At 44.3% G+C, this 13,651-nt stretch overlaps 1 protein-coding gene across 3 annotated transcripts in view; it reads left to right on the top strand.

The window, feature by feature from the left end:
* The first annotated feature begins 3,518 nt into the window (after positions 1-3,518).
* AMD1 (adenosylmethionine decarboxylase 1) overlaps positions 3,519-13,651 on the top strand; it is a 22,128-nt gene continuing 11,995 nt past the window's right edge. For 2 of the 3 annotated variants that reach the window (XM_011952785.1, XM_011952784.1), the window contains exon 1: positions 3,528-3,962. In XM_011952785.1, coding sequence (XP_011808175.1) covers positions 3,853-3,962 — 110 coding nt within the window. In that variant the 5' untranslated portion in view covers positions 3,528-3,852. Of the gene's footprint in view, positions 3,963-13,651 lie in introns of all 3 variants that reach the window. The other variant, XM_011952783.1, reaches the window with a different exon arrangement.

Here is a 13,651-nt window from a genome sequence, read left to right as displayed (position 1 = left end):
CATAAAGAGGTAAGAAGAGATAAGAGTGGAGACAAAGAGGTCAGCAGGAAGCTTGAGTTGAGGACAGCTGAGTTTTTGTTAATTTGTTTTTGCTTTTGTGGGGAGGAGGCAGATTTTGCTGTGAACAGCTCTTTTCTAGTAATGTTAGCTTCTATGTGCTTGTTAGGCATTCAAGTAGTCAGGCAACTGTCTCAAAGGTCTGAAATTCAAGGAAGATGTCTGGGCTGGAGATATGAATTTGAAAGTCATTAATATTATGGGCGGGTCATAAAGCCATAGACTGGATGATGTAGGTCATCTAGGGAGAAAATGTATGTAGAAAAGAGGGCAGAGGCATAGCCAAGAGCACTGAAGCATTGGGAAGAAAATTCCAAGGAAAACCAAAAAAGAGAGATGTCAGGAAAGCCTGGAGACTTGTTTCTAGAAGGCAGGCATAGTTAATTGTGTCACAAGCTATTGAAAGATTGAGTAAATGGGGATTGAGACCATTTACTGGTCTCAATGGCTTTGGCAACCACTGGCTTTGGCAAGAAGTGGGCTTTGAGAAGTGCCATTTCAGTGAAGTGCTAGGAATAAACACCCATCTGGAGAATTTGAAGGAGAGATGAGGAGGTAGGGACCACAAGTATAGACATGTCTTTACATCTTTTAGGGAGTTTTGCTGTTAAGGGAAGCAGAGGAATTGGGTGATAGCTGAAGGTAAAAGTGGGGTCAAATAAGGATTTTTTAAAATTTGAGTAAGATCTTACTAGGAATGATTACTAAAGAGAATAAAGGAAAGGAGTACAATCAGAGGTATATTAAGAAGGCCTAGTGAATGGGAGTCCTTTAAGTAAGTGTTTTGTGTGCAAAGTGCTATAGCCAATGAGGCATTTTTATTTTTATTTATTTATTTTTATTTATTTATCTATTTTGGGATGGAGTTTCGCTCTTGTTGCCCAGGATGGAGTGCAATGGTGCGATCTCGGCTCACCGCAACCTTCACCTCCCAGGTTCAAGCGATTCTCCCGCCTCACCCTCCCTAGTAGCTGGGATTACAGGCATGTGCCACCATGCCTGGCTAATTTTGTAATTTTAGTGGAAACGAGGTTTCTCCATGTTGGTCAGGCTGGTCTCAAACTCCCAACCTCAGGTGGTCCACCTGCCTCCCAAAGTGCTGGGATTACAGGCATGAGTCACCGCATCCAGCCAAGGCGTTTTTAAAAAACTGGAAGTGTGGGGAAAAAATGGTCACTGTTGATAGAAATGGGGCTGAGAAAGGAAATCATTTTAGAAATAATGATAAATGTATTTTTGACATATTGAGTTCAGGAAAATATTTAAGCAAAGATTAACCAACTTAGTACAAGGGATTTTTATTTTTATTATTTCTATGATCCGAAGAGAAACCAGAGTATACAAGGAATTTTGAGCTTCAAGATAACAAGAAAAATGATATATTTGACAAAGGACGAATCCAGTTGGTAGACTCTATTTAAATTATCCTGTATCAAATTAACAAGGATTTACTTTGCCAAGATTGTTGGCACTTTTATATTAACTTAAATTGCACTGGGAAAAAAGCATAATAGTAGTTGAGAAGCAACTAATTACAAGCAATTATAAGCCAAATTATGTTTATACCACAATTAGTGTTTGAGGTGGTTTAGTAGGCAGATTCTTCAATAAGCAACCATCAAATAATTGAACAGCTTGTAAAACACAGAAATACTTCTTTTGTCTTTATTCCAAGTAGAGTAACCACATTATCATTATAAAATAAGCAACATTTATTATCTTTTGTCCCAATCCGCAGTTTGAGTTGGATGCTTATAAAACATGGCAAGAGGGCTGGGCGCGGTGGCCTCCCAGCACTTTGGGAGGCCGAGGTGGCCAGATCACCTGAAGTCAGGAGTTCGAGACCAGCCTGGCAAACATGGTGAAACCTCCTCTCTACTAAAATACAAAAATTGGTCGGGCGTGGTGGCATGCACCTGTAATCCCAGCTACTCAGGAGGCCGAGGCAGGAGAATCGCTTGAACCCAGGAGGTAGAGGTTGCAGTGAGCCGAGATCACGCCACTGAACTCCAGCGTGGGCGACAGAGTGAGACTCCGTCTCAAACAAACAAACAAACAAACAAAACATGGCAAGAGTAGTGTATGTACCTAGCTCACAACATAGCTTATTTCAACAGGTTTCACGGAGACACGTGAATCCATGTTCTTGTAAGACAAGTGCTATTCTGCAGGGTATCTAGAGTGCAAACCCAAACCATGTCTTTTTCAGTGGATTTTTCATGCTGACATCATCTTACTTCACTTTGGGGAAAGTTTTTTTCTAAGGATGATAGCGAAAAGTCTTTTTGTTTTGCGACAATAGCAATTTTTATGTCAGCTTGGGTTTTTTCCTCCCATATTTCCAAGTAAAAGTCATAACTTTGTTACCACAATTTTGCCATCTGAGGTTAAACTGTTTGACCGTGGCTTGACGACTATTTTATACTTAATATTTATAAAATATTAGACTGATAGTTCGTTAAATTACCACTAGTGATAGCTCTGGAATCCCTGTTATATTAATTTCCAGGTAAATCCTTCTTAAGCACATGAGAAGATAGCACTGTAAATTTTGGGGGGTAAGGAGAACCTCCATCAATTAATACATCAGCTTGATAAAATTCAAAGAAAAACATGATCAAATTTCAGATTATATTTAACACATTCAGTTTCTAGAAGTAGTTTTGCTGAATAAATTCCCACCAGTTGAGCTAATGGAGCAACGGAGTTGCCAGTGCTTCCCGGCGGCTGCTGTGCTCAGTCAATTCGGAGGCATGGCGAGCCACACGGTGGGAGGTGGGTAGAGCCGGAGCCCTCCAAGGCTAGGCGCCACGTTGCTTTTCTCTTCTGAAATGCGAAGACAATGCTTCTGGCTATTGTATAAACCAGCCGAGGACTGCATTCATTCGCACATCAGCCAAGGCGTGAGCAGAATTAAAGCGCCTTCTAATTCGACCCCTGGCAACGTGCGCGTCACGGACAAATGTTTAGTTTTAACGCCTGGCTGCGTTCGCCTTGGGAAAACACACTTTAAAGAATGGCCAAGTACCTCAGCAGTCGCGGTGAACTGTACAAGATCGAAAGCACCACGCCAACCCAGCGCTGGCCACCGTCCCCGCTGAACCCCGCCAACACCCCTAAGGACCCACCCATGTTTTCTGCTAATCATTTTTTTTTCTAAACAGCTCTGCACAGCCTTTCCTCATTCGGTTCCCGCTCTCCCCACCCACTCTGCATTCGATCCGAGGTTTCCAGTCCCCAGCTGGACATCACAACATCCACTACCACTCAAGAGCCGGCCAGACCCCGGGCCGCAGCGCAGCGGGCAGCTCCCTGCGCTCCCCGCCAGGCCCTCCGCCAGCCAGCCGCCACTCGGCCGCTAGTGATTGACAGGCGGCGGCAGCTATGGGCCGTGGAGGTGGGACGATGCGTCACTTCCTGGTCTTTTGGGGGAGCCGGGATATATAAGGGCGGTGCTCACGCAGCGCTCTCGCTTACACAGTATGGCCGGCGACATTAGCTAGCGCTCGCTCTACTCTCTCTAACGGGAAAGCAGCGGACTACAAGAGACTGAACTGTATCTGCCTCTATTTCCAAAAGACTTACGTTCAACTTTCGCTCACACAAAGCCAGGAAAATTTTATTAGTCCTTTTTTTTAAAAAAAGTTAATATAAAATTATAGCAAAAAAAAAAAAAGGAACCTGAACTTTAGTAACACAGCTGGAACAATCCGCAGCGGCGGCGGCAGCGGCGGGAGAAGAGGTTTAATTTAGTTGATTTTCTGTGGTTGTTGGTTGTTCGCTAGTCTCACGGTGATGGAAGCTGCACATTTTTTCGAAGGGACCGAGAAGCTGCTGGAGGTTTGGTTCTCCCGGCAGCAGCCCGAGGCAAACCAAGGATCTGGGGATCTTCGCACTATCCCAAGGTGGGTCCCCGGGGCTCTCGCTGACATCCGGGCCTGGGGACTGTCGCCGCCGCCGAGGCACCAGCCACGGGCGGGGCCCGAGTTCCCTCAGCCTTCAGGTGGGGGCAGGTCTGCGGCTGGGGGTCGCTTCGGCGGCCTTGGAAGGTTCGCGGTTTGGGGGAGAGCGGCCGTGTCCACGCGGGCCGGAGCCGGCTTCTCCCGCGGTGGTTGCCGCGCCTGGCACTGCCCTGGGGGAGGGGAGGAGGCCGGCGCGGCCGCGTGCTCAGGTAAAGTCCCGCGCTGGGCGGCGGGAGGCGCGGCCCGGGGCGGTTTTGCGGCCCGCGCCTCCCGACGTTCCCCTCCGTAGTAGTTGGCGGCAGGGGCTTCAGGTGGGGGTCGGGGGCGCCTGCGCGGGTTGCCTCCGGCAGGTGTGGCTCGGCGGGCTTAGTCAGGCGCTAATTCGGGCGTGCCCGCTTCGGGGAATGGAGGGCGGGAGCGGCGCTCGTTCTTGCCGCGGGCGCGGACAGGAGGGGCCCTCCCGGCCTTGTCTGAGGGGCTGGCGAACAGGCCTCCCACCCGCGGTGGCCGCGGGCAGCATGTGGCGCTCGGGCGGCGGGGATTGGGCGGGAGCAGTTGTGTCGCAGTGGCGGGGCCCCACCGCTGCCCTAACGTGCTCTGCGCCAGAGCCTTTTCGGGGCGGCTGGGCAAACGGTGCAGTCGCCGGGGCCGCCCTCGACACGGCCGCTGAGCCCACCGAGGGCTGCTCCCCAGTCTCTTGACCTTGGGTTGTGTAACCTGCTACGGAGCCGGCGGGAGAGGTGCGGGTGGAGGGAGGCCCGCCTGCCCCAGGACATAATGCCTCTAAAGCCTTAAGCTTGAGCAAAGGAATCTGGGGCCCAGTCCTGCTGCCGGCCGTCGCGCGAGACATACTTGGGCTGACCGCGCCGAAGAGGCGTTTTAGTTGGTATTGCTGTGGAAATCCATGCTTAAATAAAAGCCTGGAGATCCCGTGGATGCTTGGGCCTTGTTCCCGGCTGCGGTCGCACCGGTGGCCACCCATGGCCTTCCTAGGCCCTGCCACCGGGTCCCCGGCTCCTCTGCGCACAAGTGCGGCTAGAGTGGCCGTGCTGCGGGGTAACCGGCGTGGCCAACTTCATTGAGAGGCGGCGACCAATGGGCTCCTGGGCCCGACTCAGAGCCTGGCCCCAGGGTGTGGGCCAATGGGCGTTTTAGGAATGTTAGCTAATCTCGGAGCTGTCCCTTGACAAAAAGCAACTGGAAAAGGGAATCCAGGCAGACACGTGCTACCGAGACTTTAAGGCACGATGGGAAATCCAGTTTCTAGCAGTGTATCTTGAACGATCCCGTTGTAGAAAAAAACTACTAGTGAAAGCTAATATGTCACACGTCTCATTTTTCAAGCTTCGTGTGACACTTAAAATGTCTATAGCGCTTACTACGTGCCAGGCTCACGTGCAGATTATAGGAAGCGGACTTTGGTCTTGGAGAAGCGTAGTATTTCCTTCATTTCACAAATGAGAAGGCTGGTATTTGTGATAGGTGTTTGGTAAAAACGATTGTGATCAGGTTAATTAACCTAGAAAATCTTGGCGAGGAAGAACTAATGGGTAAGAACAGTCCTAGAAAACGAATAGCAGAAATTGTCACTTTGGCTTTTTAAATGTTTGAGCCCTTAAATAATAGTAAGTACATGTTCTTAATAAAGGAAAGAAGGTTTTGTTCTCCGCAAGTTCTTGGCGGTTTGGCTGTTTAGAGCTTCCTGAGTCAAAGTAGAGAGGGGGAAGAGGCTTTTAACAAAGCAGCCTGCTTTCTTTAAATGTTGAAGAACCCTTTTTACTTTGTACTTTGATCAGCCCAAATTGTTTTACTGCTCCAGTGTGGCTCTTAAAATCATGGCCGAAGTTGAACTTTGAAGGACAAAATATTCCCTGTAGAGTTCATGATTTAGTGCCATCCATTTTGTGGGCATGTAACATTCATTGAACAACTACTGGTAGTATACTGCCACATTGTAACTGTTGTAGATAAAGCAAGTTAAGCAAGAACGGAAAAATCTATTGATTTAACTAAGGTCCCCTGGTAACCTTCGTAGGAACATTTTTCAGCGACCACTCAAGTGGTTAGGTTATTTACCGGGATGTTAAAAAAGCCTGAAATGGTAGGCGTTCGTTGAATCACCTAAAATCAACAGCCTAGCAAAGAGAGTATCGTCGATGGAGTCTGGTCTGTGGGGACATGGGGCCAGTCCCAGAGACCCCAGGGAAGGATAATCGGTCATCTAGAAGAATAAAGCATGATGCGTTTTACTCAAATGACATGATTAAATGCACAGCCTCTGGAATAACAAGATTTGAATTCAAACAGCAGTTAATAGCTGTGTGAGCTGTTTCCTCATCTTTAAAATGGAGACAATAATGGTATATAGCTCATGAAAGTTGTGAAGAATAAATAGGTTAATATTTTATATGCAGTACTAAAGACAGGATCCATCTATAGCCCAGGCTGGAGTGCAGTGGCACGATCATGGCTCACTGCAGCCTTGACTTCCTGGGCTCCATTAAGATATGAATAAACTAAAAGTGGGTTAAAAGACGAACAGGCTGAATTAAACAAATTTGTTTATAAAGCATAATAAACATACGGACATAGAAAGGATTAAGAGAGTGAGAGGCTTAAATGTCCAAAGAGAGCATTAGTGTTGATGCTAAAGACAAGGATAACAAGATAAAGATATTAGGGAGAAAAAATTCCTGGAAAAATAGCTTTCCAAAACTAACGCAAGAAGAAATAGAGAACCTAAAATAGTCCTAGAACAACACCTAAATAACTTGAATCAGTCAATCATCTAGGCCCAGATGGTTTCACTGGAGTGTTCTACATAATTCAAGGGAGAAAATATCCAACCTTTTTCACACATTCTTCTAGGAAATGACATACTTCCCTCAGTTTGCTCATCCCAAAGTCTGAAATATTTTTTTCTCCTACACAATATTTACCTTTCATATTTAGATCTGCAGTCCATCTGGAATTGATTTTGTGTGTGGTGTGAGGGAATAGAATTCACTTTAAACAAACTTGGCTCATCAGTCCAAGTTTTAATGCCAAGATAAGCTGGAATCCTTTCTGTATATACACCTTTTTACTAAACACTGCTTTCCTCTTGTAGACCTTTTAAGATAATTTATCTTAATAAGTGAACAAATTATGTAATACTGAGAAATTTAACAAAAATCTTGTATGATATAGCTTGGGTTAAACACTACTGTTGGAGAAAAGCAGCAGACCAGGTATACCCAGATGAATAAAGGACAATTAAGGGAGAGACAGTTTCTTAGGGGTAACCTGCAATTTTCTTTAATTTTTCAGATTTTAGGGATGTTGAATAAAAATCAGTGACCATTTAAAAATGCTTTAGTTGTTGGATCAAAGTGCTATAACAAACAAAAGCCTTTTATAAGAAATGGCAGCTTTAGGGAGGGTGAGAGTAGTAAGGAGGAAATCTGTTAGAAAATAGAAAATTTTGCTGAGAAAAGAGTGATTTTTCAGAACTGGAAATGCTATTCTGTGCTTTACTCAGATTTTATAAACTAAAACATAATTTTTAGTAAAGGATTGGGGCAGTTGCAAAGATAGTCATACCTCAGCTTAACTTTCCCCAAACTCATGCCTTCTTTGACTACGTCATTATGCAGTATTATCACACTATCAATAATTTACATTGAAGGAATTTACAGCCCATTGCCAAAAAACCTTTTAGTGCAATGTTTCAGAGTAAAAATGCTTCCTACTAAAGAATTAAGCTTCTCGTTACATTCCTCCCAGTAGTTTCAAAAAGGTTTCGGGGCTGGGCTTGGTGGTTCATGTCTAATCCCAGCACTCTTGAGAGGCCAAGGAGTTTGAGACCAGTCTGGGCAACATAGTGAAATCCTGACTCTACAAAAACAAAATTGAAAAAGTATCTGGGCATGCTGGTCCATCCTGGTGCGTGTCTGCAGTCCCAGCCACCCAGGAGGCTGAGGTGGGAGGATTTTTTGAGCCATTGGGGGATCAAGGCTGCAGCAAAATGAGATTGCACCAGTGCGCTCCATCTGGGTGACAGAGTGAAACCCTGTATCAACAACAACAAAAAGATTTCAGCTGTTGTTTACAAATCATGTATCTTTAAGAAGCACATGTTGAAAGTAGCAGAAAACTGAGGAGTATACCGATTTGGGGTAAAAATTTGAGACGGAGAAACAATAATGTGATTATAATAGTGTGGCTGCATTCTAGGTTCATATCTTTGAACAAAAGGAGGCGGCTTATTTCTCAGGGTATCTGAATTCACTGCCCCAGGAAGGCATCCTCAGAATCTAACTTCTGGTCAGCTTTACTCAAGAATAATCTGGTTTTAGGATGCCTTTGACCTAAAGACTGCTTACTACCTGGGGTAGAGGCACCCTGATGAATGTACTGTAGTGAGAGTCTCTAAAACAGACCTAAAAATATGAGGTAAGCTCAGAATTGGGAAGCTGCAGTGAGTATGGATAAATTACATGAACTCTGAAACTAGCTGGTTTTACATTAGGAAGTAATGAGTAATCTAATGACCTGGAAGCTTTTCAAATAAAAATTTCCAGGCATCATCCTCAGAAAGTGTCTGACCTAACTGGATATGGGAATAGGATCTATGTAGTCGTTTTTCAGGTGATTAGAGCATAACCCTGCACTAATGGGTTCCATCTATATTTAAGTCCTTTGTCTTTTTTTTTTTTTTTTTTGACAGTCTCAATCACCCAGGCTGGAGTGCAGTGGTCACATCTCAGCTCACTGTAACCTCCTCCTCCCAGGTTCAAGCGATTCTACTGTCTCAGCCTCCCTAATAGCTGGTACTACAGGTATGCGCCACCATGCCTGGCTAATTTTTGTATTTTTAGTAAAAGACAGGGTTTCTCCATGTTGACCAGGCTGGTCTTGAACTCCTGACTTCCAAGTGATTGAGCCATCACCCCGGTCCCTTTGTCCATTTTTTAATCACTTTTTTTTTTGTTGAGTTGTGTGTAGGTGTTTCTTTTACTTTAGATATTGACCCCTTATGAGGTGACTTGCAAGTATTTTATTCTGTAGGTTGTCTTTTCACTCGTTTCTTTTGATGTATAGAAATTTTTACATTTTAGGTTTTCAAGCTCCATTTGTCTGTTTTTGATTTTTGTTGTATGTCATATCCAAGAAATCATTGTCAAATGTAATGCCTGAAGCGTATACCCTATGTATTCTAGGAGTTTTATTTCCTCTTAATGTTTAGTTCCTTAATCCATTTTGAGTTCATTTTTGTTTATGATGTAAGGTAAGAGTCCAACTTAATTTTGTTTGCATGTGGACATCCATTTTTCCCAGCAACCATTTGTGGAAGAGACTGTTTTTCCCTGTTACGTAGTCTTGGGACTCTTGTTCAAGATACTTGACCTCAGTCATTTACTTCTTGTTTTGAGACATGCTTGTCTTGCTGTCTCCCAGGCTAGAGTGCAGTGGTGTGACTTTGGCACACTGCAACCTCCGCCTCCTGGATTCAAGCGATTCTCCTGCCTCAGCCTCCCGAGTAGCTGGGACTACAGGCATGTGCCACCACACCTGGCTAATTTGGTATTTTTAGTAGAGATGGGGTTTTGTTATGTTGGTCAGGCTGGTCTTGAACTCCTGACCTCAAGTGATCCACCTGCCTTGGGCTCCCAAAATGCATTTAATCAGGCGACATAGAGAAGTCTTGTTATAATTATCTTGTCCCTGTAAACATTCCTAAGTTCTATTTTTATTAGATTTCAGCCTCTAAGAAAACGTTTTAAATATAAAATGTGGCATGCCACTAAAGTGTTGTTTTTCAGACATACCATTCATGTGCTGTTATTAATATAGAACATGTATTTCTTTGGGATCATTTATCATGATCTCTGATTATATTTAATATTTTAGTACCTACTCTTTAAGTGAAATTAGGGTATCTCAACCTCAGCATTCTTGACATTTTGGTTCAGATAATTCACTGTTGTCAGTGACTATCCTGTTAATTACACCGTGTGTAGCAGCATCCCTGGCCTCTGTCCTCTACATGCTGGCAACACCACTACCACCCCAGTTTGTGATAAAAAAAAAGTGTCTCCAAATGTTGCCACATGTCTCCTGGGTGGCAAAATTATCACAAGTTGAGAACCACTGGATTAGATCAAAGAGATGGCATTTAAGATGAGAAAAAGGAATTCAAATCAGGAAGTACTCAGTCTACATATTTCTTTGTGTTTTATAAGCACCTAAGAATTGTGTGCTTTGAGCCATGTGCACATGCCTGTAATCCCAAATCCCAGCACTTTGGGAGGCCGAGGCGGGTGGATCGCTTGAGGTCAGGAGTTCGAGACCAGCCTGGCCAACATGGTGAAACGCCTTCTCTACTGAAAATACGAAAATAAATTAGCCGTGCATGGTAGCAGATGCCTGTAATCCCAACTACTCAAGAGGCTGGGGCAGGAGGAGACTTGCTTGAACCTGGGAGGTGGAGTTTGCAGTGAGCTGATAGCGTGCCATTGCACTCCAGCCTAGGTGACAGAACAAGACTCCATCTCAAAAAAAAAAATTGTGTGCTTGAATAGCTTTATAATAATTTCTAATGACTAGATCAGTATTATGTGATCTGTACTGTGAATAAATCCCAAAATTATTTAGCTGTCTTGCTTCTCTCTCGATTCTGCTTTATATCCATCAATTTGATTTATTGAACGCTGTAAGAATTGCCAAATATAGATGAGTTTTGTAAACAGTTTATAATAGACTAGTGTTTCAAAGTCTCAGTGTGTAGTATGCTTGGGAATGAAGCAGAGATGAGACCACCACCACTGCTGAGCCTGATAAAACATTCTAGCTTAATGCTTTTTTTTTTTTTTTTTTTGACACAGTCTCACTGTGTCACCCAGACTGGAGTGCGGTGGCGTGATCTTGGCTCACTGCAACCTGATTTAGAAAATGGCTCTGTCAACTGTATAAAGCACTTTGTCTTTTCCATCGTTATTTGATCAGAAAGCAGACCACTGAAAACCTTTTCTCCAAAACAAGAGTCAGCAAACTTTCTGTAAAGGGCTAGAGAGTAAATTTTAAATTTTGCAAGGCAGACAGTCTGTTGCAACTACTCATCTCTGCCTTTCTAGGGAGAAAATAACCATAGTCAATGTATGGGTGTGGCTAGGTTCCAGTAGAGCCTTATTTACAAAAGCAGGCCATTTTTTCCCACAGAAATATGATAGAAATAATTTGTGCTGAAATTTTCAGCTGTTGGAGAATTTTTCACCTCTTTTATGTACACATAGAGCATTGTATTGACTTCTTCATTTTTCCTTCATCTGTCTTGCCCTCTGATTTATTTTTCTTGAGCCTGGCAGCTCTGGTAAGATATGCCTTTATCATCACTAGGTTGATAGACAGTTTAACTGTTTGTCCTAGGGTGCTTAAAGTAATTGCTTTCTTTGATACTATGATTGAAAAATTCTGACTAGTGGAGCATTACTAGTAGTTGAGGAAAGGTTTGGATGGAGAATTTTATGAACTGTTGATGAATGAGTGTAAGAGCATTTTGAAGCCAGATGGGTTGGCACGTGCCTATAATCCCAGCACTGTGGGAGGATTTCATAAGCCCAAAAGTTTGAGACAAACCTGGACAATATAGGGAGACCTCATCTCTACAAAAAATTTAAAAATATATTAGTAAGGTGTAGTGATACATGCCTGTGGTCCCAGCAACTTGAGAGGCTGAGGTGGGAGGATCTCTTTGAGCCTGGGAGGCCAAAGCTCCAGTGAGCTGTGATTGTGCCATTGTTCTCCAACCTGGGCGACAGTGAGACTGGTTCAAAAAACAAAAGGTTATTTATTTCTGCCGTTACAGAAGAAGCATGCTACACTGTCTTCTTTTATTAAAATGCAATTAATAAACCCTGGACAGAATGCCTTGTTGAGCAGCTATCCAAGGACTCTGAGAAGTAAATTTTAGCAGGTGAAATGGAGAAGAAAGCCAGAACTTTAAATTCCACTGAACCACTGATTTCCTGGTTTTTTTCCCCTTTGTTATCTCCTCACTGATTTCTCCTGGGCTTGCCAGAAACCCACAACTGAACAGTAAGGGCAGGCAAAAATAGTTCCAAGAAAGGCTCTCTAGTTCTGGTCTGCAAAGAAAGAAAGAGAGGCCCCTTTGAATCAGAGTGGAGGAAATCTCTTTTTTGCTTTTGTTTTATTCTGTTCTGCCCCAACCCCCTTGTAGGCCTTTAGCAGCTGTGGCAGTTAGGCAGATACCTAAAACGACAAGAGAAGGGAATCGTTTGTTTGTTTGTTTGTTTGTTTTTGAGACAGAGTCTTGTTCTATTGCCCAGGCTGGAGTGCAGTGGCACGATCTCGGCTCACTTGCAAGCTCCATCTCCCAGGTTCACACAATTCTTCTGCCTCCACGCTATTCTCCTGCCTCAGCCTCCCAAGTAGCTGGGACTACAGGTGCCCGCCATCATGCCCGGCTAATTTTTTGTGTTTTTGGTAGAGACAGAATTTCACCGCATAGCCAGGATGGTCTCCATCTCCTGACCTCGTGATCCGCCCGCCTCGGCCTCCCGAAGTGCTGCGATTACAGGCATGAACCCTCACGCCTGGCCAAAGCCCTGTTTTTATAGACAGTGGATGAAGAAGAGTCCTTCCCCTATCCCTTATGTGAGGCAGGCATTGTCAGAGAGATTATGGAGAGTTGAAGAAAAGTAAACCTATGAAGTTTTATGTGGACATTCCTTAGCCATTTTGCATGGATCTGACCCTAAACAGCACATCAGAGGTTTGAAAACTAAAATACAGGATAAACTGCCTCCCCAGGGCCAGCCTGGCCATTGGGTGGCAAATAAGTGGGACAGGTGCAAATAGCATGGCAAAGGAGTTCATAACGAGCCTGACATTGGAACCATAACACAACCTACAAATGTTGAGTAAAAACTTGAAGCCTGAACCAAACCAGATTGTCTGCTAAACGTTTTTAAAAATCAAGACCTAGAATGATATAACATGTCAAAATATCCAGGATGCAATCCTAAATTGGTTGACATACCCAAAACCAGGAAAATCTTAACATCTCGAAAGTAACAGCAGACACCAACCTCAAGATGACATGGACCACGATTTTAAAGTATCTGTGCTACAAATTGTAAGGGTGAATACTTTTTGTTTTAAGAGAGGGTCTTGCTCTGTTGCCCTGGCTGGAGTGTAGTGGTGTAATCATGGTTCATTGCACCTTCCACCTCCTGGGCTCAAGCAAACTTCCCACATCAGGCTACTGAGTAGCTGGAACTACAGGCCTATACCACCACTCCCAGCTGCCAGAGACTGGCTATTGCTGTGTTGCCCAGGCTGATGTTGAACTTCTGGCCTTGTGATCCTTCCTTCTTGGCCTCTCTGAACCACAGTGCCTGACCACAACAGCCTTTTAAAAAAGAGAAAACAAAAATAAGAAAGGAAGAGACTGTTATATTGTTTGGTTCAGCCAGGGACCCTGTTGTTAAAAGTCTTTTTTGTTGTTGTTGTTGAGACAGAGTCTCGCTCTGTCACCCAGGCTGGAGTGCAGTGGCCAGATCTCAGCTCACTGCAAGCTCCACCTCCCGGGTTTACGCCATTCTCCTGCCTCAGCCTCCCGAGTAGCTGGG

Source organism: Colobus angolensis, unplaced genomic scaffold (genome assembly GCF_000951035.1).
Source record: "Colobus angolensis palliatus isolate OR3802 unplaced genomic scaffold, Cang.pa_1.0 Scaffold35, whole genome shotgun sequence".
Taxonomy (NCBI): domain Eukaryota; kingdom Metazoa; phylum Chordata; class Mammalia; order Primates; family Cercopithecidae; genus Colobus; species Colobus angolensis.
Note: the sequence above shows the minus strand (reverse complement) of the source record. Positions and strands in the feature narration are given on the sequence as shown.